Genomic DNA, 24,810 nt, shown 5'->3' with positions numbered 1-24,810 from the left:
TGTTTTGGCTAAACCTTCAGCATATAACTTCGGCATCATTCGGTGCCGAGCTTCAAACCTCATATCCTATCCATTACTAAAGCTGCCTATTTGCACTTGCGCCTTTGCCTCACCTCCACTAGCACTGAAATTCTTGTCTATGTCACTGCCACCTCCAGGCTTGACTTCAACATTTTCCTCATAGACCTCATTGCTCCATTCCAATTTGCCCAAGGCTTTGCTATCTGCATCCTATGCCATAAGTCGCTCTATGCCTTTTATTTTGGAGCTCTCTGCCTAAATTCCTCTGGCTTGTTAATTCTTTTCCACTGTCAAAAGTTTCCTCAAAACCTACCTCTTGGACCATGATTTCCATTATCTGCCCCAATTCTTCTTGCACTGCTCAGTTCTGCTTCTGTAAAATGTATCGGGTCATTTACCATGTTAGAGTATTGTATCAATACAAGTTGTTGCAGTAGCTGCAGGAGAAAGTTAAGATGTTGAGAACTGGTAGTGACTCACCTGTTGCAAGGATGTCTGGATGGGTGTACAAAGACATTTAATGAATTATTTCATTTGGGCACTACAATTGTCTTCTGTGCCCTTGTGCTTAGAGTGGAAAGTTAACTACTCCTGATTGTTAACAAGTCACGCTTGTTGGAAAGTGCCGTGTATGAACAATTGGTGAGAAAAATGTGATGTTCAGCTGTGTATCCCCCCACAATCAAATCGCCTGATAACTCATTGCCTAGGTTAACGTATGACCACTTGGGCAAGGCACTGAAGGTTTGCCAATGCCCCTGGAACTGTACACCAGTAAGAGTCAGTGCCTTTGGGGAACAGGGAAAAGAGAACAACTGTTTAAACTGCTCGACCACCTTATTTTCTTGTTGGGTCTGTGGGACGGCGTGCGAAGACTGGAATCTTACATAGCGATGAAAACACAATATTCCTATGCACACACAGTCATGGACAGACAGACACAGAGGTTTACGTATATTTTGTATATTTGTGTATTATCCATGTCAAAAAAAATACAGAGTATGATTTTACATAGAGAACTTTATGCTACATAATAACACTAAACAGGACAAAAAATTACCTGTGCAATAAGTGAAACATTCATTTAAATATTAAATAAAAAGACAAATAAAATAAAATGTTTAAACACTAAACTACTTCTGGTTTTTACTATTGCAACACATCCAGTAAAGTGGTTTGTGACTTCCATTGTAACAGTACAGATAATATTAGGACATCATGGTTTGCATTCCAGTCTACTGCTTGCTTTAAGTACAAGGGAGTTTATTCAAAACACTTACACAAGGACTGGTCCACTGTCTAATAGGTGCTGGGGGCGCTAAAAGACTAGTACCAATAATTTCTCACAATTATGTATTGTGCATTATTTTATTTCCATTAATTAGCTGAACATGTGCCATTCTCCAGAAAAAAAACAGAAAAAAACGTCCTAAAGAATACAAAGGTTGCTAACATCGTGCTGAAAAATGAGGATTTGTTGGAACTTCTGTGTAAGATTTTAATTCATACGCAGCACCACTGTCAACTTCCATCGACTTTCGAGAAAAAAGGAGTCTGACATCTCTATGGAGGTAGATCTTTCCAGATTTTGAACTCTGGAACCTAGAACACATAAAATAATTTCATTACTCACTCATCTGATCTTACATTATCACAAACAGGGTACATATCTGATTTGGCTGGCCATCTGCTGGAAAACATAGATGAATATGCCCGTTATAACATAATTATCTGTATGGCTCCCAAAAGCAGAGTTTTGGTGGGGCCAGGTCTACAATCCTACAAAGAACAGTTAATTAGATGTTTTTGAACCAACAATGAATCAAAATGTTGCAGTAACCATCACAAATCTGGTCTAGATAAGTTTTAAGCAAAACACAAACTGTGGGAGAAAATTTAACCCATTGAGCACTGAATTCAATTAGGAACTTTCATCTGCAAAAAAAGCGTAAAAAGCAGATGTACCCCGATAGACATTCTTCAACACACAAGGATAGCGAGTCTCTTCTTGGTGTTTATACTCTATACGTCTTGTGATGAAACCTAGAATTCAATTAGTTGTTATGTCATTATCAACCTGACCACTCTGTAAAACTGCCCGAACTCCTACCCAGTTTTCTCTCTTCTAACCAATTTTCAATTCAGTTTCCTATCCCCTTATGAATTCTGCACCCCTTAATCTTCCCTAATAAGTTGTTGTGTGCTACATTTTCAAAACATTCCTTGGGTCCATGCATACTACATCCACTACATGTCCCCATCTACCATGTCTGGTATCACCTCAAAGATTTCTACAAAGTTTATCAAGCACAAGTGTCCTTTTTGAAATCCATGCTGGCTACTTGTAACTATTTTCCCTCTATCATCCTTAATTAGTCTTTAACATTTTCCCACATGATGGTCTGCAATTACCTGGATTAGTGCTGGGTACTACACTGGCCACTCTCCAGCACACTCAATAGAGTCCTGAAATACAATCTCTATATCCTCGGCAATTTCCTTTCTCATCTCCCTCGGATATATCCAGTCAGGGCTGAGAGCTTTGTCTTCCTTTAAACTCACTGACTTTCTAAAAATGTTACTCTTATCCATCAAATTATTCAACTCGCTTTCAACCACTTCAGAATTCACCTTCTGTGGATATCCTTCTCTTTAGTAAAGACCAATGCAAGTACTTAACAAATAACTTGCCATTTTTTGAACGTCATCTACAAATTAACAATCCTCTCCTCACAGGGATCCCACTTTGCTTTTAACAATTCCCTTTATTAAACTGATATAATTGTAAAATACTGTGCCTTTTGAAATTCTTCCTCATACCCGCTCTTAGCTTTACAAATCTGGCTCTTAACCTTTTTTTTCCCAACATTCTCCTTTAGATATTTTGTTATTAATGTTTTTATAGTCCTCATAGGCCTTCGTCAATTGTAATTGGCTTATAACCTCTATTTTATTATCCATGGCATCCTGAAATTACTAATTTCCTTTACCAATGGACTTATTTTAAGTTTTTAATACTTAATCTACAACTTTGCAAACTTGTAGCCAATATTCATCCCTTAACCAACATCACTAAAACAGATTAGTCATTATTACATTGCTGTTTGTGGGGCCTTGCTGTGTGCAAGTTAGCTGCTGAGTTTCCTATTTTTCAAATGTGACTACACTTCAAGAAGTATTTAATTGCCTGTAAAGTGCTTTGGGATGTCATGAGGTTGTGAAAGGCTCAATATAAATGCAAGTCAGTCTTTCTTTTATAAAAAAAAGATTCTACTGTTGAACCACAGTTCAGTGTACCAATTTCTCTCTCCACCATCCCTGCACTTTTCTGTAATCCTGGCCCACACCAATAAGTTAGCAAGTTCGAGTGAATGTGGAATTGTTCCATGATGGTTCAATGCAACCACTACCAACAGTTTGATAAAAAGCCCTGTGACTAAACTCGGGTCAAAGCGGAGTATAATTGTATTAGTGACAGGAGCAAATTGTTTCCCTTACGGGCTTGTACTAGGTCTTGAGAATTATGTTAGTCTTCCTCTACTAGAACTCAATCTCTGATTGCTACTGAAACTGCTCTGATGGAAGGGCAGCAGTAGATTTAAAAAAAAAGGAATGTCCACAAGATGCGCAGTATGGAAAGAATCACGTGTTTTCCATTTTCTATCTTGTTTTGAGGAGTGGTTTCTTTTTTGACTTCAGAAGTGTTTGTGTCTTTAGCCTGTTTTTCAGCAAGCCTGAATGATTGAGCTCTATGGTTAAGCAAGCAGCCATTTAGTGTAAGTAGAAAGCAAATTGCAGAACTAAAATGTTGCTCTTGTAGGATCTGGCTAAAATATGCAAATGGCATTATACCAGATAAATTCACCCCACAGTACTCATCTCCCCTCTCTTCCTCACACCACCAAATTGGAGCTCGGGCTGCTATTACTATTCACAAATTTGACAGTGGATCACCACTCCAGCAAAGTCATGACTATTGCTCTTTTATGTAGGTTTGGTCCCTCTACAGCTGCATTAGCGGACTGCTGATAAATTGAAGATGCGTTGTTGGATTTACAGTTCTATAGCTATCATTTGAGCATAATTTTTGTTATCCCAAGTTCCTTTTATCTTGGGATACCACCAACTGCTGTATTGACGGAAATGCAATGGTCTGGATGAAGCCGCCACCTTTCCATAACGTTTTAAGATTCAGATGGAAAAATGCAAATTCTAGTAGGAGAACATCAGATGCTTTACATAGAGAACAAAGGTGTGATAAAAGATGTTTTCCTCCAATGCAAGAAGCAACTGAAGAAAGGGGGAAAAGGTTTTAAGTAACTTTCCTTTCCATCGATTTTTCTTTTTTTGTCATTGGACACAAATTTCAGTATCAAATGGTCTGTTAGAAACTTAGAGGTTTACAGTACACAAATCGTTAATTTGGTCCATCGTGTCTGTGGTTACCCTTTGTTGCAGTAATCCAAAACCAATCCCATTTATAAACAAATTTCTTTGGTGTTGCTAACTAAAATATGTTGCATCAGTACTCAAATCATTGAAGAATTAATCCTAAAAACAGAATAATACAGATTATGACAAAAAATGAGAGATTTTACTGCCAGGTAAATCTAGCAAGCATACAAAGCAAAACAAAGACTGCATTTAGTTAAAAAAAAATTATAAATCGCTCGATGGCAGTACTATTTTGTCACCTATTTAATCAAAAATTGAACTGAAACTCAAGACAAATTGAACGCCTGCCCTCTGTGTGGCCAATCTCGATCCAGTTCCTGTATCTCCATAGCAGAACAGTCCATAATTTATGAAATTAACTGACAATATTCATGTAGATGGGAGATGGAAATGTCATGTCGATGTAGTATGGCAAGCTTGATTTTCGGCTAGGCCTTAGATAGGTCACTAGATCAGTGTAGGAGGCATTACAACTGATGTTTTACCTGACCTTGGAATGCTTGATTCAGACATGTATTTAAAAGGGGAAAAAAACAGTAGTCTTTCCACTACACCACCCCTCACATGCCACTTTTATACACTCACGTTAACACAATATTATAGGTGGAAATAGCATGCAACATGCTTATGTTCGCTATGCACAAGAAAGAAAGGCCATCTTTATCAGTAGAAGGATTGAACCTCACAAAGGTAATTGCCATCTCCCAATAGGGATTCATTTGGCTTTGTTCTGTGCTGAACAGGATCCATTTAATGCTGATTGCACAACCATGGAGTTCACGGAAAAATTACAGCTCCAGTTCTATCCCAGGCTAAGGAAACACTAATCTTCCTGTGTTGTTATCCTGCGTTAAGGAGGTCTCAGGCTAAAAGGAACAAAGGCAAAGCCATTCATTTGGAATGGTGTCTATCAGTCAAAGCTATGGAGCAATAAAAAAAAACAGGATTTTATTCATTTATTTCATGAAATATTAGCTGAATAAATTCATAATACTTAAAATACTTTGGCCGCTACAAGTTAGTTAAAGTATGTTGTTTTGTGTGGAAAGCAAGAGAATTATGAATAATGCATGACTACCACTACAAATACCTTATCACTGCTAATACCAATTGTCATATACGATAAAAACATTGTATTTTTATAGTTACCTCAAGTGTACGAGGTAGCGAAGTATCCTTTCTTCTGTCTGGATTACATTTTCCTTATTGGCATGTCCAACAGTTTCGCGTTTCACAGGAACAGAAAATGTCCTCTGTCGTAGGAATGTCTGGTGATTGGCTGGCATATCTCTCAAGTCATAAATCACCACAAACATCTTAACCACTGTCTTGTTTGGGTTGAATAAGGTCTGAAAGATAATTTTAATTTATCAGCTATTAAAGGAAACAGAAGGACAGCATAATGGTTTTAATACCTGTCCACAATGATCTACTAAATTCTTTTACAAGTACGATTTCTATTTTCTCCCAGTCTATCATAGTTGCCTAAGGCCATGTACCAACTGAGACTGAGCATGCATGAGAGAAATCTCTGACCCTTTGCCAATGCCAGTTTAAGCTGGTAACGACAAGATATGAAATAACGGTCCTGATTTTTCGAGCACCCCCAGAAACGTGGTGGTGAGGGCTTCCCTGCATTTGATGCCTCCTCACAACAATGTGGTGAAGAGTGGCAACTCTCAGCAAAGTGGGAGAAAATCACACTTGCATCCTCACTCCTGTGTGTGTCGTGTGCTAATCATCCAGTGTGTAGTATCACCATGCTGCCGTCACACAAAATGAACTTATTCTAAAGGACAAAAGATTACTAAAATATAGGAGTATATATTGGTCATACTGTAACCTGTCTGTATTTTACAATGTGAAAATAGCCTCAATACATCAGAACGAGTTACCAAGATCACCTTCATCATCAGCAGAGGCAGTCCCTCGAAATCGAGGAAGACTTGCTTCCACTCTAAAAGTGAGTTCTCAGGTGGCTGTATAGTCCAATGCGGGAATTACAGTCTCTGTCACAAGTGGGACAGACAGTGGGTGAAGGAAAGGGTGGGTGTGACTGGTTTGCCGCAAGCTCCTTCCGCTGCATGTGCTTGGCGACGAGACTCGAGGTGCTCAGCGCCCTCCCGAATGCTCTTCCTCCACTTTGGGCAGTCTTGGGCCAGGGATTCCCAGGTGCCGGTGGGGATGTTGCACTTTATCAAGGAGGCTTTGAGGGTGTCCTTGAAACGTTTCCTCTGCCCACCTGGTGCTCGCTCGCCATGTAGGAGTTCCGAATAGAGCGCTTGCTTAGGGAGTCTTGTGTCGGGCATGTGGACGATGTGGCCCGCCCAACGGAGCGGGTAGAGTGTGGTCAGTGCTTCAATGCTGGGGATGTTGGATTGAGCGAGAACACTGACGTTGGTGCGTCTATCCTCCCAGTAGATTTGCAGGATCTTGTGGAGGCAGCGCTGGTGGTACTTCTCCAGCGCTTTGAGATGTCTGCTGTCCATGTATCTGAGCCAGACAGTTACATTTTACAGCTACCATATGTCTACTGAAAAGGTCACTTTAGGATTGCAATGAAAGACCATATTAAACCTTTGAGTATTTTCTATTTAAAAATGTCATACAAATATTTAAGCAATGACATTAACTATTTTTTTCCTTGCTTGCGTCATATAATGCAGTGGTACAAGTCTCATCACTAATACCCATTCTCAAAGCCTTACAATGGATTGTAATAATGTGACAGCATTAGCTCTTAAAACAGATGTTAAACTAATATTTTTTTAAATTGTGATAGATATTACTTTTAAGTTATTAAGCTAAGTGATAAGATTTCCCAGCTTCATATATACATACCCACTACGGGGGCCTGTGTGTTTTGAACCTACTATAAATGAATAGTGAATTTCCATGCTGGTTCGGTTCATGGAATGCAGTTACATTTTACAGCACCATATGTCTACTGAAAATGTTTTATTTTGCAATAAATGAAATGAATTATTTGAACACATTTCTCAGAGGGCTACTTAATTTAATAAAGAATGTGTCAGCTTGGATTGGTTGATGGCACTCTCATGTCGGAGCCAGAAGGTTGTCAAATTCAAGCCCAGTACTGAGGAAGTGTATTGTCACAGGTACCATATTTCGGATGAGACATCAAACCGAGACCATGTCTGCCTTCAGGTGGTCATTGAAGATCCCACCAAGCTATTCGAAGAAGAGCATGGAGTTCTCCCATTGTCCTGGTCAATATTACTCTCACAACCAACGCCATCAAAAACAGATTAACTGGCCATTGATCTCACTTTCTGTATGCAAGCTGGTTTCCATGTCTGCCTACATGTTAACAGTAACTGCATTTCAAAAGCAATGCATTGCACTTTGGGATTCTCGGAAGTCATGATTAGGTGTAAACTAAATTAACAAGTTCCTTCTTTAACAGACTTGTGAAAATATTGTTTTAGTACAGTGTGCCACTATTCACACAGTTGTAGATCCCACTGTTTATAGGCATCTGGATAGTGATACTGATGAAGAATAGTGATTAATGTGATAATACATTGCAAGTGTTTCATTTTCTAACAGTAACCTGCTGCACAACTGGGTGGGAGAAACATTTCAAATAACAGACAACTTTATTGAGCATTTCCTAGCTGAAGATTCCAGTAATTTCATCATATTTCAATTAATGCTGTCCATTAACTTGCTGAAATTGAGGAAAAACTTGGCATCAATACAGCAGTCATTTCAATCCACAAGAAGAGAGACCTTAGTGAGCCTAGAAACAACAGGAATATCGCTGAGATGAGTGCTTCTTAAGCTGGTTCTTCATGTTATCACAGACTCGTATCAAGAGGTGCGAGTTCAGGGCCCAGAAGAGTCAAGGGCCCAGAGGCAGCACGGGCCAGCCCACACTGCGATATGTGTGCGCACTAGGTCTGTGCAGCAGAGCTGGTCTCCAGTCGTCTTGGTTAATCCTTGCCACTGGAACAAGACCTAGCTCTGTCAAGCCCGTGTGGTGGCTGGTGTGCAACGGCCACCCCACGTTAAAAAGTCCACGCACAGGCATTTTCCACCTTTCAACATGTAGTTCTGGACCTAGAATGTCATGTCCTTCATTGAAACACCTGAGGACTTTTTGGTCTGGAACCAAGTCATCCTCGATTCGAGGGACCGCCTAAGAAGAAGATGATCAAGGGCAGGATTTTCGGCTTTGATCATTTCGGGGCAGCAATGACGGTGGGGCGGTCCTGATTGGATGCGCAAACTGTTCCCGTGCCCAGATAGCAAAATTGGGCAGCTGGGTCCCGAGTGTGGGGTGGAGCGGTAAGGGAGGCGTTGCACATCTCTCTTAGGTTGCCATGCCGGCGGAGCAGGTGAAAATCCTGAGCTAAACAGCCGGCTTTGGAGCGCTCTAAGAGAGGCCTGGGGAGAAAAAAAAACCTGAAATAAAAACAGCACCGCAAAAAAAAAAATCAATTACACTTACTCGAGATCGACAGTACTTACCTCACTGCAGCCACAACAGCTCGGAGTGCCCGCTTTCACAGGCAGTCCCAGCACGGTGCTCTATGGAACGCTACGGATCGGGCGGGAGCCAAAAATCAATCTGGTATCGCAACCAGGGGCGTTGCACACCGGCTCGCCTCTTCCGGGAGGTAATGCTCTGCGTCCCGCCGAAAGCGGCCCTGAAAACCCGGCGGGGCGCTGGAAGCTGGCGGCCCACCTGGAAGAGCGTAGCACCGCCACTGCTGCCCCTCCGGGTGAAAATAGAAACACCAACAAGCGGAAAATCCAGCCCTAAAGAGTATGACTATCAGCAATACAGACAAAACTCTAATCTAACTTACCACTTGTATGGTTCCTGATGGAGGTACTCGATAGCCTCGTTTTCCCAAGGTTTCCAAATTAATCACACCCTACAAACAAATAATCCTCAATTCAGAACAGATTGCTTTAAGCAGGAAGTTTCAGTTATCAAAAAAAACAGTTAACTTATTTACTGATGAAGAATCAATTTTAACATACCCATAAAGAGCAAAAATTAACAAATGAATAAATGAGTGATTTACCAGTCTGAGAGATATGGGTCCTAACCAATTACTGCTACACCATGACCTTGATCACAAGTCTTTAACTACAGGAATGTGTAATAACACATACCATGTAGGGTGATGGTGCATTATCGTCAGAGACACTGTAGAATGACACTTCAACTGGAAGAGTCATGTGACTGGGACAGAACGTTCCACTTGCTCCCACCTCGGCTGTAAAACCATCAACTGCTCCTAAAGGTTCCAATCGAAAATTCAAGACGGACTCCTGAGAACATTAAAATACATTAATGTTAGAGTTACTCGGCAGCTTGAATCAAATTACAAAATTTTATTCTAATTCTATACATAATATATCTCAGAAATTAACTTAAAAAAATATCTGATCAAGTTCTTTCACCAGTCACGCAAACATTACAATGTCCCAGTATTTAATGAAATCCTGTTACAGGTTGAACCTCGCTAATCCAGAACCACCCCTCGTCCAGAACCATTATCAGCCACCGGGTGGCGCATGCGCAGAACTCCGACATGAACAAATCGAAGTCCTTCCTCGCTGCCGACTCCCGCAATCGCTGGCCTGAACCCCGCAATCCACCGCAACCACCCCATGATCTCTCTGCCGCACTCCCAGCCCCAAGTCAGCCAGCCCTGATATCCCCTTGCTCAGTACCTGTACCATCCAATTTAACGTGACCACCCCTAGTCCGGAAAAATCCCTTATCCAGAACAGGCCGGGTCCTGTGGGTTCCCGATAAGGTAGTTTCAACCTGTACAACAAATCTGTTTAACCATCACGAACAGTAATCCATCAAATAACGTTTTACACTGTTTTATGTTTCTATACATTATTCTAGGAAATAAATGATGCTGGGTAGAAGGCCAAAAGCTGTAGTCCAATCTTGAAGCTTTAAGGATATTCATAATCTGCATTTACAGTTTACGGCACCATCAGCACGGTTCAGTTTACTTGCAGCCATTAACAATCTCATCTCCATTATCTTGTATCCACATAATAATAATTACATGGTCCTAAAAATAGGATTATACATGTGATTATTTTTGATGTTATTTTGCTCCTTCTCCCTCCTTAATTAGTTAATGTAACCATTTTCTGCTTGGGCAAAGATCTCAAAAGAATTTACAAAAAGCTTTCATATAATATATACAAAATTCTACTCTACTAAAAGCAGGGCCTGTTCATGGCAACTTTGAATTATCTCAGGATAAATATAGCTTTTAATATTTCAATTGGAACGGAGGTACATTCTGATGTGGACTAAATATAATGAGGCCGTTTTCTGTTGCTGTTTAATGGTACTAATGTTGGGCACAAGTGCCGATATTGCAGATTGACTGGGAGTTTAGCTGAAGCCACCAGTTTTTCCTTTGGTGTGCTACTCCCTTTTTCTAACCAAAAAAATAAAATGAAGTTAACGAAAAATATTTTTTGAAAAGAATCTGCTATTGTTTGTTAAAATCTTGTTCAGCATTCAGAGATATGTAGCAGATTTCCACTGGGGGAAATTAAAACAACTGAGTATTCATTTACTCACCTGCAGAGCCTGAGTTAAGTCAGCAATGGTGCAGCTAAATTCTTTGGCGCAGTATGTGTTTAACAAGGATTTTTCTGTAATTGTTCTATTAAGGGACATTTAGAAAATCATAATACAATCAAGCAGAGTCAACGTGGCTTTATGAAAGGGAAATCGTGTTTGACAAATTTATTAAGAGATTTTTGAGGATGTAACAAGCAGGGTGGATCAAGGGGAACCAGTAGATGTAGTGTATTTGGATTTCCAAAAGGCATTGGATAAGATGGCACATAAAAGGCTACCACACAAGATAAGAGCTCACGGTGTTGGGGGTAATATATTAGCATGGATAGAGGATTGGCTAACTAACAGAAAACAGAGAGTTGGGATAAATGGGTCATTTGGCAAACTGTAACTAGTGGGGTGCCACAGGGATCAATGCTGGGGCCTCAACTAATCTATATGAACAACTTGGATGAAGCGACCGAGTGTACTGATGCCAAATTTGCTGATGATACAAAGATGGGTGGGAAAGCAAGTTGCGAGGAGGACACAAAGAGTCTGCAAAGGGATATAGATAGGTTAAGTGAGTGGGCAAAAATCTAGCAGATGGAGTAGAATGTGGGAAAGTGTGAGGTTATCCACTTTGGTAGGAAGAATAGAAAAGAAGATTATTTCAATGGAGAGACTACAGAATACAGAAAGATCTGGCTTTCCTCGTACATGAAACACAAAAAGTTAGTATACAGTAAATAATCAGAAAGGCAAATGGAATGTTGGCCTTTACTGCAAGGGGGATGGAGTTTAAAAGCAGGGCAGTCTTGCTACAACTGTACAGGATGTTGGTGAGACCACACCTAGAGCACTGTGTGCGGTTTTTGTTTCCTTATTTAAGAAGGGATATACTTGCATTGGAGGTAGTGCAGAGAAGGTTCACTAGGTTGATTCCTGAGATGAAAGGGTTACCTTATTAGGAAAGGTTGAGCAGGTTGGGCCTGCTCATTGGAGTTTAAAAGAGTGAGAGGTGATCTTGTTGAAACATAAGATTCTGAGGGGACTTTACAGGGTAGAAGCTGAGAGGATGTTTCTGCTCGTGGCGGAATCTAGAACTAGCGGGCATAAGTTCCAGAATAAGGGGTCGCCCATTTAAGACGGAGATGAGAAGAAATTTCTTCTCTCAGAGGGTTGTGAATCTTTGGAATTCTCTACCCGAGAGAGCTGTGGAGGCTGAGTTATTGAATATATTCAAGGTGAAGATGGACAAATTTTTGAACCACAGGGGACTCGAGGGTTATGGGAACAGGCAGGAAAGTGGAGTTGAGGCCAAGATCAGATCAGCCACGATCTTATTGAATGGCAAAGCAGGCTCGAGGAACCAAATGGCCGACTCATGCTTCTATTTCTCATGTTCTTATTAACAAATTCAGCATCTGTAGGAGAGGACTACCCTGGAGCACAGGATTTACTGAAGACTAAGTACCTGTTTCACCCATTGTTTGTAAAGTTTACTGCGCTGCCTTACCAGCACTTTAATCAACTGAGGATTATTTTCCCATGAGCACTTTAAATGGCTGAACAGTGAACTGTTTAAAAGCCTTGACACACTGCACATCTCTATATTCCATTCACTCTCATGAGAAATCAACACATCAAAGTTTTATTGTTTGAATAAAATATTACAAGTACAAAAAGAATGAATGACCAGAACTAATCAAGAAACTAACCGTGCAAGTACCGATGCACATAATTTTTAAAGTTTCAATTGTAATTTAATCTTTCTCTTTGGTTTCTGGCTCAGATTAGTTATACACTGAAACATATCTTGGCTCGAACGTCATGGTTCCATAAATTAGTGTTTTGAAACGTGTAAATGTCAGGCTATATAAATTTTCTGCTCCGTTTAATTTCCCAATCTCTGGAGCTGGATGAACATCAGTGACTGTTACTTGACTGTTAACTGGCTGTAGAAAGGTGTTCAATGATTATTATTGCAGGCAAGTCCTGACTGGCCATGTTTATGCTGGCAAAGCTAACAAAAAGGAAAGGCCCAGCATTTATCAAATATTATTGAACCAATTGACCAAAAGGAAAGCAGAAGCAATTAACGTTTCTATTCATCACCGTTAAAATAAAAAATGCCAAGCTTAGCACTCTGGTTTCTAAAAGCAGAAAACATCCCCCAAAATGTCTTGGCTTCTAAAAAATAGGTGTGTATCCTTTGTGATTTAGATCAGTATTAACGATATGAACAAAAAATTACTACTGTAGCAATATAACTAGACTTGCTGTGTATGAGATTAACAAAAGAATGTACATGGCTAGATCCCTGTTTATTATTTGGCAACAGTAATTATTTGACAAACCATTGCTGCAAATGGCAATGCACCATTAATATATCTTCTTGTAACAACTGAAAGTGCAACAAGCCAGGCAGGCTCATGCCAGACATCATCAAAATATGCACCAGTCTGCAGTTTCCACATACATTATCTCTAGTGGGCTTGCCCAAAATTTGCAAAAGAACTAAAAAAAATGTTTTAATGCATATTAATATAACGCTTTTAAACAGACTGCATGCCAGGAATCAGTGATTTAAGGAAAATATAAACAACTTGTGTTGCGGCTAATTTGATTTGAGGCTCACGATTGTCATGCAGCTTGATTTAGTTGCTTATTTTCCATAAACCAAATTTCCTCACTATCATTTCCAGATTTATTCGACATCTAAAATACAAAAGTTATAATGTGTATGCTTTCTTGGATTCTCAATGCTCTGGAGAGTGTTGTCATTCGCAATTTCCTCCTCAAACTTTAAATCTCATGCTACCATTGAATAAGGAGTTAACTTAATTGTTACAAATATATTGTAGATGTTATTTCAGCAGTTTCAATCCTAGTTCGAAGTCACCTTTTAGGTTGAGGCCGCAATTTAGAATGGTGTGTCCAATTTTGGATGCCTTAAGGCTATCAAGACCATGGACAGGGTGCAGAAGAGGTCCACTTATCTTCACCTGGGTTGACATGCTTTAGGTACAAGAATCTTGACCCCCCCGACCTGCGAGAGAACAACTCCGCAGGTCGGGAAGTACAAGAGCTGGAGCGGCCTACCATTACAATTTCCCGCACGAGCTGCTCCAGGTATGTGGCGGCTTTGAGGTGGACAACTGGGTGACGTCATCAGGGCCCAGGTCGCTGTTTGGAACGTGGGCAGGAGTATCGGCGGGGCCCTGGTAAAGCAGAGGAGTGGGAAGGTCGTGGTGGCGGTGTGGTGAGTGATCGAGGCGGAGGAGCGTTGAGGGATCATGGCTGAGATTTGGTGGGTGGTCATGGTGAAGGTTTGGTGACTGTTTGGTGGGGAGGTGCAGTGGGAGATCGTGGCGGAGGTGCATCAAGTGTTTTGTGGCGGAGGAGTGGAGAGAGATCGTGGCGGAGGTTCGGCGAATGTTTGTGCCGGAGGGGCAGCAAGAGATCGTGGCGGAGGTGCGGCAAACGAGAGAAGAGCAGAGGGCTCAGGGGCAGCACGGGCCAGCCCACACTGCGATATGTGTGCACACTAGGTCCATGTAGAAGAGCAGGTCTCCAATCGTCCTGATTAACCGTTGCCACTAAAGGCCTTTCTCTGTCAAGCCCATGTGGTGGCTGATGTGCAATGTTCACGACACATTAAAAAAATCCACGCACAGACATCTTCCACTCTTTCAACTGGAGTTGAGGACTGGAATATCGGGTCCTTCATTCAAACATCTGTGAACTCATGTAAAAGCAAGTCATTCTCGTTCGAGTGACCGCCTATGATGATGACAAGAATAGATGAGAGAAATTGGGGCTTTGAGAAACTGGGCTCTTCTCATTAGAACAAAGAAGGTCAAGAGGCAATCTAATAGAGGTGTTCAAAATTGAGAAGTTTTGATAAAGCAAATAGGGAAAGGCTATTTCCAGTGGGAACAGGAGCGCGGGTCGGGTCCAGTCGGGGGGGGGGAAAACAGGAGCGCGGGTCGGGGCGTGGAGCAGGTGTCGGGTCTGGTCCGGAGGCAGGGGGGGGGCGGGGAGCGGGTGTCGGGTCTGGTCAGGAGCTGGCCGTGGGAGGAGCCTTATTCACACAGCCCCAGTGAGGCCATTCGGCCAGGGCTAGGGGCTGCGTGCTTCGGGCCCCTCCCACACAGTTCGGCGCCTGGAGCTACTGCACTTGCGTGCCCACTGTAGCGTGCATGTGCAGAGGTCCCGGCACTGTTTTCAGCGCAGGGACCTGGCTCCGCCCCCTACAGCTCCTGCTGCGCTGCGCCGAGGACCAGAGGACCTGCAGGGAGGTGGAGAATACGCAGGATTTTTTTAGGCGCTCTTTGTGGCACGAAAAACGGGCGTCCAGGTCGGGACTGCGCCGTTCTAGGCGCGTGTGGAAACTTGGGCCCAATATATGGACTTGAGATTGCAATTTGTGAACTACTGCGCAGAAGTTGAGATTTTTAGGGATAACATTTATAACCATATTCTAACTTTGCAATATTCTTCATAGTTTCTATCAAAATTACATATTACACATATTTAGCTTCTGCAAGTTATACAACGCCACTCGAGCTAAATTCCATAGTTGTTGCACTTAAAAGTACCTCCTTTATTTTCCGAAGATTCACTTTTTCCCTTTGAGAAGAGTAAACATCTCTGCTTAGACGCATATGGCAAATCACTTTTAAATGGAGAGTTGGAGAAGGAAAGATAGCTCCCATTTCTTTTGTTGTTGTTATGCCCATATGACCGTCCACTTTAAAATGGAGAGCTCCTAACAATCTTAACATACAATTAGAAAATCCTGCCTTAATCGTATCAGGAGCACAGAAATCTCCTAACTGGCAGAAACAGACCCGACTACTCAAATTCAAAATAGCCATTTTGGCAACGTATTTTAATTCCTTTGCGATATTTTCAAATATTTAAAAAGCACTGGGGCTATTTAGAACTGCAATATAGATTGGGGACATAAAGCATTGTAGAGTCATATTATTTTTGACATCATATGTGATGCATAGCCTAAATTCTGACGTGAAGAAGTGGGTCCATTATTCTCTCCGAAGCTGCTTTCCCAAGCTACCACACTCTCCAGTAAAAACACAATCCCTATCGAACAACAAACAACCCGTCAGTAACTGCTGTGCCTTGCTGATTATCTTTTGAAACAGCTACACAAACAAGTAGAACACTTGAAATATTTCCTACCCAAATGTATAATGTGGAAAATTCACCGGACTAAACTCTAAACTGTCCTGCTAGCAGATCCGAGGAATGGTGCTGCAACTGTAGATATGAATAAACCTAAAAAGATCTGTAAAACTCATTCACAGGAATCTCAAAAACAAATAACCGCACTTCCACTCAAAAAAATCTCCTTCAAATAAGCTATAAACAGTGGATCAATTGTTTAGCCTATTTCTTTCAGCACGACACATATACATTTCTGATTTGTACCTCAAAGTTTCCAAGCAGGCTAAGACTAGTTGCTGGTGGAGCACTGACACTCAGAAGCTGCTTCCCTTGGTCAGCATAATTCTCTGGTCTTAAATACTGTCTCTGGCTATAAAGAAAAAGAGAACATGACATAAAAGCAAGTATCTTTACACTTTGGGACATGGATTCAATATGAGAAGAAATCAAACATTGTTCTCTCCATGCAATAAATTATACAAAAGCTGTGTAAATGCAGAATATATTGTTAAAAATCAATTAAACATGAACATTTAAACATTAACCCTCAAGTAGTTCAAATAAATAGGTAAAAATATTTCTAATTAATAAGTTTCAACAGCACCTTCCTTTCTCATCGACAACGCAAGTTGCCCATAACCATGTAATGATGACAACAGAAATGACAAAGTTTAGAATGTGCCATCTGTATTCAGAATTTTGTTCCAATTCCCCTCCTCCAGCTTGCAGTTCTTTCCATTTCTGTACTTCTAACTTTTTGCTGGAGGTACTTATGTTGGTAACTAGTACTGCTTCCAACAGCAGCTTTAACAAGCATCTTTTTGCACAAAAATACTGCGTCAAAAAGAAAATGCCACCATAAACATAACATTTATAAAATGAATATTGATTAAAAAAGCCACTGACTTGCCAGCAGATGGCGGTCAACTCTATTAGCAGTACTTCAAGGCACAATATTTAACACTAAAATTGCAGAACACCAAGTTTTCTCTATAACACGGTCTTTGAAAGTTACATAAAATATATCTCATAGCAAAGGATGTGCTATAGAGCAGGGAAAGGTCTGACATGGACTTTTTATTAAAAAAGAGAGTTGTAGGTTACATGCGTTATATCAGACTATTTGGTATATCCAAGTGTGTTAGTGGGCTATTAATGATGACATTTTAATTTGGGCACAAATAAATTAAAATATATCACAATGAGAAAAGTGGCATGAAGGTGCTCCAATTCGAATGAGTTAGAGAGTTACAGTAATAAGTCTTATTAGACCTACAGCATATATAGCTCTCCAGGTAAGTCATCCTAAAAATACCATTCTGCTTAAAGCCTCGTTTCTTGACCGAGAAATCGCAAGTCGCAATTTGCTTTAGGGAACGGAAAGAATTCAATGGAGCAAAACGATCTCAATCAAAACATTGGAATTGTTTAAAAACAGAATATAGCCAATTTATGTAATCAGCATTTAACTTTAATACAATGCAAAATCCTCAAATGCAATTCATTAGAGTTGATGAGTGAATTGCCTATTAAATTTAGTATGCATCCTGCATCAAAACACTTTCACTTGAATCCTGAAGAATGCCACTTTGTTTTTTTTAAACTGTAGAAAAAGACACAGAAATACCTTTTGCAAGGTACCCCTTTTAGTCTTTGCAATGAAGTGTCCAGGTCAAAGTATCCCGATTGTTTTTTTCTTGGTGGAACCTTGGTGTACAACAAGATAAATTCTATTAACAATTAAGTTACGCTGATTTACAGACTCTGACACTAAACCACACCCATGATTGTAACACAACAGTCTTCAACAGTAATTCTTAAGAAATATCCACAAAGAATATATTCTGGTATCTCAAAAATTTCAACCAAACATGAAGCTCACTTGCTACTGAAAACAAGACCTGTTCCCAGACACACAGCAGGATGAGTATGACCATACTTCATTGTGTTTGAAACTTATAAAGGGGAATAAAGCTTTGAGTTCATTAAAATGCCACAGTTATAGGAACATATAAAGAAGAGTAGGCCATTCAGTTCAGCCATTCAATTAGATTATAAATAATCTGCACCCCTTAATATAGAATGGTTACAGCACAGAAGGAGGCCATTCGGCCCATTGAGCCCATGCCAGCTCTGCAACAGCACTTCAGCTAGACCCACGCCCCTGCCCTTTACCCGTAGCCCTGCAATTTTTTTCCTTCAGGTACTTCTCCAATTCCCTTTTGAAAGCCACAATTGAGTCGACCTCCACCACCCTTTCAGGCCGTGCATTCCACATCCTAACCACTGTGTAAAAAAGTTTTTCCTCGTGTTGCCTTTGGTTCTTTTGTCAATCACCTTAAATCAGTGACCACCGGTTCTCGACCCTTCCACCAATGGGAACAGTTTCGCTCTATCTACTCTGTCTAGACCCCTCATGATTCTGAACACCTCTATCAAATCTCCTCTGCTTTAAGGCAAACAACCCCAGCTTCTTTAGTCTATCCAAATCTAACACAAATCTATGAATCTCGGTCTTGAAAATTTCAACTGACCCAGCATTCACAGCCTCTTGGGGAGAAAGTTTTAGATTTCCACCACCCTTAGTATGAAAAATAGTTTCTGATGTCATGCCTAAATGGTTTAATTTTAAGATTATGCCCCCCTTTTTCTAGATTCATCCATCAGAGGAAATGGTTTCTCTGTATCTATCTTATCAAAACCCATTACAGTTTTAACAACTTTGATCAGACCAGCCCTGAACCTTCTAAACTCAAAGGAATACAAACAAAGTTTATACAATCCATCTTTTATTGTAATTTAACCCTTTAAGCCCAACAATAATTCTGGTGAATCTGCACTGTACCACCTCAAAAGGTTAATAATATTTTTCTTGAGGTTTGATACACAAAACTGAATGCAGTACTCCAGATGAGGTCTGACCAAGGCTCTGTATAACTGAAGCATCACTTCCTCACTTTTGTATTCCAACCCCCTTGAGATAAAAGACCACCAGTTCATTAGCCTTAATGATTACTTTTTATTCCTGTGCACTAGCTTTTAGTGATCTGGGCATATGGTCACCCAAATTCCGTTGCTTCTCCACAACAATTAGTCTCTCGCTATTAACATATTCTGATTTGTCTTTCTCAGATCCAAAGTGGATAAGAACATAAGAACATAAGGAATAGGAACAGGAGTAGGCCATTTGGCCCCTCGAGCCTGCTCCGCCATTCAATAAGATCATGGCTGATCCGATTTTAGCCTCAACTCCACTTCCCTGCCCGCTCCCCATAACCCTTCACTCCCTTATCATTCAATAATCTGTTTATCTCCACCTTAAATATAATCAATGACCCAGTCTCCACAGCTCTCTGGGTAGAGAATTCCAAAGATTCACAACCCTCAGAGAAGAAATTCCTTCTCATCTCCGTTTTAAATAGACGACCCCTTATTCTGAAACTATGTCCCCTAGTTCTAGATTCCCCATGAGGGAAAACATCCTCTCTGCATCGACCCTGTCGAGCCCCCCCAGAATCTTATACATTTCAATAAGATCACCTCTCATTCTTCTAAACTCCAATGAGTACAGGCCCAATCTACTCAAGCTTTCTTCATAAGACAATCCCTTCATCTCAGGAATCAAACTAGTGAACCTTCTCTGAACTGCCTCCAATGCAAGTATATCCCACCTTAAATAAGGAGACCAAAACTGTATACAGTCCTTCCTTAGGCATTCCCTCGTGTCGAGGATGACTTGCTTCCACGCCAAAAAGAGATGAGTTCATAGGTGTTTCAATGAAGGACCTAATATTCCAGATCCCGAACTACATCCTGAAGGTGCCTGTGCATGGATTTTTTTACATGTGGTGGCCGTTGCATACCAGCCACCACACGGGCTTGACAGAGCTAGGTCTTGGTCCAGTGGCAAGGATTAACCAAGACAACTGGAGACCAGCTCTGCTCCAGATGTGGCCTCACCAATACCCTGTACAGTTGCAGCAGGACTTCCCTACTTTTATGCTCTATCCCCCTTGCAATAAAGGCCAACATTCCATTTGCCTTCCTAATTACTTGCTGTACCTGCATACTAACTTTTTGTGTTTCATATACACGGACCCCCAGGTCCCTCTGTACCTCAGCATTCTGTAATCTCACATTTCCCCACATTTAACTTCATCTGTCATAGTTTTGCCTACTCACCTAGTCCAAAATTCAGTCAGGCAGAGTCAGCATGGATTAATGAAGGAGAAGTCATGTTTGACAAATTTGCTGGAGTTCTTTGAGGATGTAACGAACAGGGTGGATAAAGGGGAACCAGTGGATGTGGTATATTTGGACTTCCAGAAGGCATTTGACAAGCTGCCACATAAAAGGTTACTGCACAAGATAAAAGTTCACGGGCTTGCGGGTAAAATATTAGCATGGATAGATTGACTAAATAACAGAAAACAGAAAGTCGGGAAAGATGGTTCATTCTCTGGTTGGCAACCAGTAACTAGTGGGGTGCCGCAGAGATCAGTGCTGGGACCCCAACTATTTACAATCTATATTAACGACTTGGAAGAAGGGACTGAGTGTAACTTAGCCAAGTTTGCTGACGATACAAAGATGGGAGGAAAAGCAATGTGTGAGGAGGACACAAAAAAAATCTGCAAAAGGACATAGACAGGCTAAGTGAGTGGGCAAAAATTTGGCAGATGGAGTATAATGTTGGAAAGTGTGAGGTCATGCACTTTGATTTTTTTTCTGCCAAAGTGCAAGTTATTATTTAAATGGAGAAAGATTGCAAAGTGCCGCAGTACAGTGGGACCTGGGGGTACTTGTGCATGAAACAGAAAAGGATAGTATGCAGGTACAACAAGTGATCAGGAAGGCCAATGGAATCTTGGCCTTTATTGCAAAGGGGATGGAGTATAAATGCAGGGAAGTCTTGCTACAGTTGTACAGGGTATTGGTGAGGCCACACTGGAATACTGCGTGCAGTTTTGATTTCCATACTTACAAAAGGATAGACTTGCTTTGGAGGCATTTCAGAGAAGGTTCACTAGGTTGATTCAGGGGATGACTTATGAGGAAAGGTTGAGGAGGTTGGGCCTCTACTCATTGGAATTCAGAAGAATGAGAGGTGATCTTATTGAAACGTACAAGATTATGAGGGGGCTTGACGAGGTGGATGCTGAGAGGATGTTTCCACTGATGGGGAAGACTAGAACTAGGAGGCATAATCTTAGAATAAGGGGCCGCACATTTAAAACAGAGATGAGGAGGAATTTCTTCTCAGAGGGTTGTAAATCTGTGGAATTCGCTGCCTCAGAGAGCTGTGACATTGAATAAATTTAAGACAGAAATAGACAGTTTCTTAAACGATAAGGGGTTATGGGGAGCAGGCGGGGAAGTGGAGCTGAGTCCATGATCAGATCAGCCATGATCTTATTGAATGGAGGAGCAGGCTCGAGGGGCAGTATGGCCTACTCCTGTTCCTATTTCTTATCTTCTTATGTTCTTACTCCAATTTACACAACTTGCTGTGATACATTAGTGTTATCTGTAAACCTGGATATACCACTTTTTATTCCTTCATCCACTTCAGTTATATATGTGTGGTGAAAAGCTGATGCCCCAGTGCAGATCCCTGGGAAATATCACTCACTTCAGCCCGTCAATCAGGGAGCATTCACTTTAGCCTCACTCACCGTCTCCTACTTCCCAAACAATTATTAACCTATGACACAAGGTTACCTCCAATTCTGTGTTTTCATTTTTGCTGATAATCTCTTGTGCGGAACCTAATCAGATGCCTTCGGGAAGTCCATATATATAGGCAACATCCGTAGACATTCCCTTATCCACCATGTTAGTGACCTCCTCAAAACAATTCAAACTAGATTAACTGTACTTGACCGACCCATCACAAATCCATGCTCACTTTCTTTCATACTTCACGCTCTGTCCCTGATGATCGATTGCAGTAAGTTCCCCACAACTGGTGTTGTTACATGGCTTCACCCTCACTTCCTTCTTAAATAATAGTGACATTTGCAATTTTCCAATCTAAAAGCACAATTCCAGAAACTAGAGTGTTTTGGAAAATTAGGACTAATGCATCTGCAATTTCCTCACCTATTTCTTTTAATAGTCTGGGGTGAAAACCATCAGGTCCTTGAGATTTGTCTATTTTAAGTCCCATTATTTTCTCCATTATCATTTTACTGATATTAAATCCACTAAGTTCCTCCCCTTGACTTATTTTTTGGTTCCCTTGTACCGCTGGTATTTTGTCCTCTTCCTCCACTGCGAAAGCAGATACGAAGTACTCATTTAACAAGTTTGCCATTTCTTAATTGTCCATTAGTGTCTCGCCTGCATCTGTCTTTAGTGGGCCCATATTTGCCTTTACCACTCTCTTTTGCTTAATATATTTATAAAAACTTTGTTATCTTTGCTATCCCTTGCAAGTGTTTTCACATTCCTTTTTGCACCTATTATTTTCTTTAACAGTTCAGTCCCATTTATTCTCATCCTTTCAAATGGATTGCCTTACTTAAATTTAAAACCTTGGTTTGAGACGCTTCCTTCCTCTCAAACCCAAATTCAATCATAGTAAGATCATGATTTGCAAGATGGTCCCTTTCAGTCAGATTAATTAATTAATTCTTGTTCATTAGTCATCATTAGATTTAGTTTGTCAGTTCTAAAAGAGCATTCTATAAAACTGTCCTGAATACATTCTAGAAATCCACTGCCTTTACTACTTGGGCTGCTCTGTTTCTCTCATTGCATGTAAAAATAAAACTCTCCCAACATAACCATGCTGATTTTGTTACATGCTTCCCTGATCTCCATTTTCCCTCCCCCCGCCTCGCCCCCTAAATAACTAGTATCAGGAGGTCTGAGCTCTTGAAACTATTTTTTGGTGTAGATCAAGACCATTGATTCCTTTGTACTATAACTGACTGAAGAAGCTGAATATTACATTAAACTTTTACAACAATCTGTTTCTACCACCAGATGTCATAAGTACATTCAATGAGTGCTAACAGCATCAACTGCAGTAATTCAGTTCTGCAAGTGTTACCATACTAAAGAGACTCCTTCAATTATTCTTGGGGTCTGGAAGTGGGGGCACCCTCAAGCCCTGTATGGAAAGATCTGCTTAAAAATGTTGAAAACCTGAATTTATAACAGTACTGGTGAGCACCAGTTTGCACAGAACAAAACAGACCTTAAGTAAGGAAAGGAAGTAACAACATTTTCTAGCCAAACATAAAGTGGATGTCAAGTGTGAGTAATTTCCAGACATCGATGTTAAATAAACTACCATGCCCATATGACTCATAAAATTACAGTTTTTGTATGTACTGGCAAGATGATGAGAAACAAACTTTGAAAAGGATTTCCACTTCAAGAACCATATATTTAATGCTGATATTCAGAATCTTTTGCTGCACAGTCACAGTAAATTACTGCTGAAATATGTGGTAACAAAATTACCTGAAGGAAAAAAAAGGGCCATTTTACTCGGGCGCACATCTAGCCAAGTCTAATACCAATTAATTGATCGCAGTCGTTCAAATCTTGCTTGTGCAGCTCAAATGAAGTAGTTAAATAAACAGATTTCACGAGTTTCAAATAGCTCTGTGCCATGTAACTATTATTACAAGACTTGTCTTGATTTGGATCACGGCGTCTAAACATTTTAAGCCTCTTTTTCCAAAACAAAGCAATATGGAAAAATGTGCATAATCTTTTATAAACTTGGAACTGAAGAAGCCAGTATTAGTTACTATGCTTCATAGGAAACCTGGGACACAGTCTAGCTAATTTTAATGTTGTAATAGAAACTTTCAAAGAAATTTACAAATGATTAATTATCGCACTTTAGTGATGCAAAGCATTTAAAAACATTCTAGGGTTGTAAATGATATTACTTACATTAAAATATTAGCATTTGGAGGTAGAATATTTTTAGTTGGTAGAAAAAAAAAATCAAATCCTCATTATTATTAACTTACAGGACTCGAAAGCAAGGGTAATCCAGTACATGGGTGGAAAACTTTTGTTGAAATCCCATCTAACGAACGTCGATTTTGCTTCTTCCAAAAGTTACCAGAAGGTTTCAGAGGAGATTTTGAAAAATTCTTCTGCAAGAAAAATGTCCACCATTACTTGTTTAAATTTTAGTTTTGTAGTAAAATATATTTTCTTAGGTTGCTCTTGAACTAAACAGAAAGTAGTGGACCAATCTTTGGAAATGTCTGCAAACTCTGAATGGTGGTAAAGGACTAATTTGTTTTTTTACATCTTTCTGTTAAGTAGGGAAAGGTTTTTATGATGGGATGTTGCAGTGGGTTAATATATGCCATTGCTTTGTTTGAATCCATTCCTGAATGAAAGGATGGCAGTTTCCCCTCTCTGCTGGCTATAAGGGACTCACATGAAATGAGTTTGGGCAGCCTCAACTGCCTCCATGATTGTCAGGAGCACATAGCACAAAAGCTGCCCACAATATAGCAATCTCTTGGAGTCCACAAGAGTGACTGGTGTCAGAAGCAGAGAAGTTCATGCTGGAACAGTAGGGGGCG

The 24,810-nt window shown here is 40.5% G+C and overlaps 1 protein-coding gene across 3 annotated transcripts in view; it reads right to left on the bottom strand.

The window, feature by feature from the left end:
* Positions 1-982: 982 nt before the first annotated feature.
* Positions 983-24,810, bottom strand: part of atosa (atos homolog A) — a 114,960-nt gene continuing 91,132 nt past the window's right edge. For 2 of the 3 annotated variants that reach the window (XM_070858406.1, XM_070858407.1), the window contains exons 6-12: positions 24,241-24,369; positions 17,874-17,953; positions 16,511-16,616; positions 9,625-9,783; positions 9,312-9,380; positions 5,626-5,825; positions 983-1,623 (exon numbers count right to left, since the gene is read on the bottom strand). In XM_070858406.1, coding sequence (XP_070714507.1) covers positions 1,470-1,623; positions 5,626-5,825; positions 9,312-9,380; positions 9,625-9,783; positions 16,511-16,616; positions 17,874-17,953; positions 24,241-24,369 — 897 coding nt within the window. In that variant the 3' untranslated portion in view covers positions 983-1,469. Of the gene's footprint in view, positions 1,624-5,625; positions 5,826-9,311; positions 9,381-9,533; positions 9,784-16,510; positions 16,617-17,873; positions 17,954-24,240; positions 24,370-24,810 lie in introns of those variants that run through there. The other variant, XR_011587440.1, reaches the window with a different exon arrangement.

The sequence above is a fragment of the Pristiophorus japonicus genome, chromosome 17, assembly GCF_044704955.1.
Source record: "Pristiophorus japonicus isolate sPriJap1 chromosome 17, sPriJap1.hap1, whole genome shotgun sequence".
Lineage (NCBI taxonomy): Eukaryota > Metazoa > Chordata > Chondrichthyes > Pristiophoridae > Pristiophorus > Pristiophorus japonicus.
Note: the sequence above shows the minus strand (reverse complement) of the source record. Positions and strands in the feature narration are given on the sequence as shown.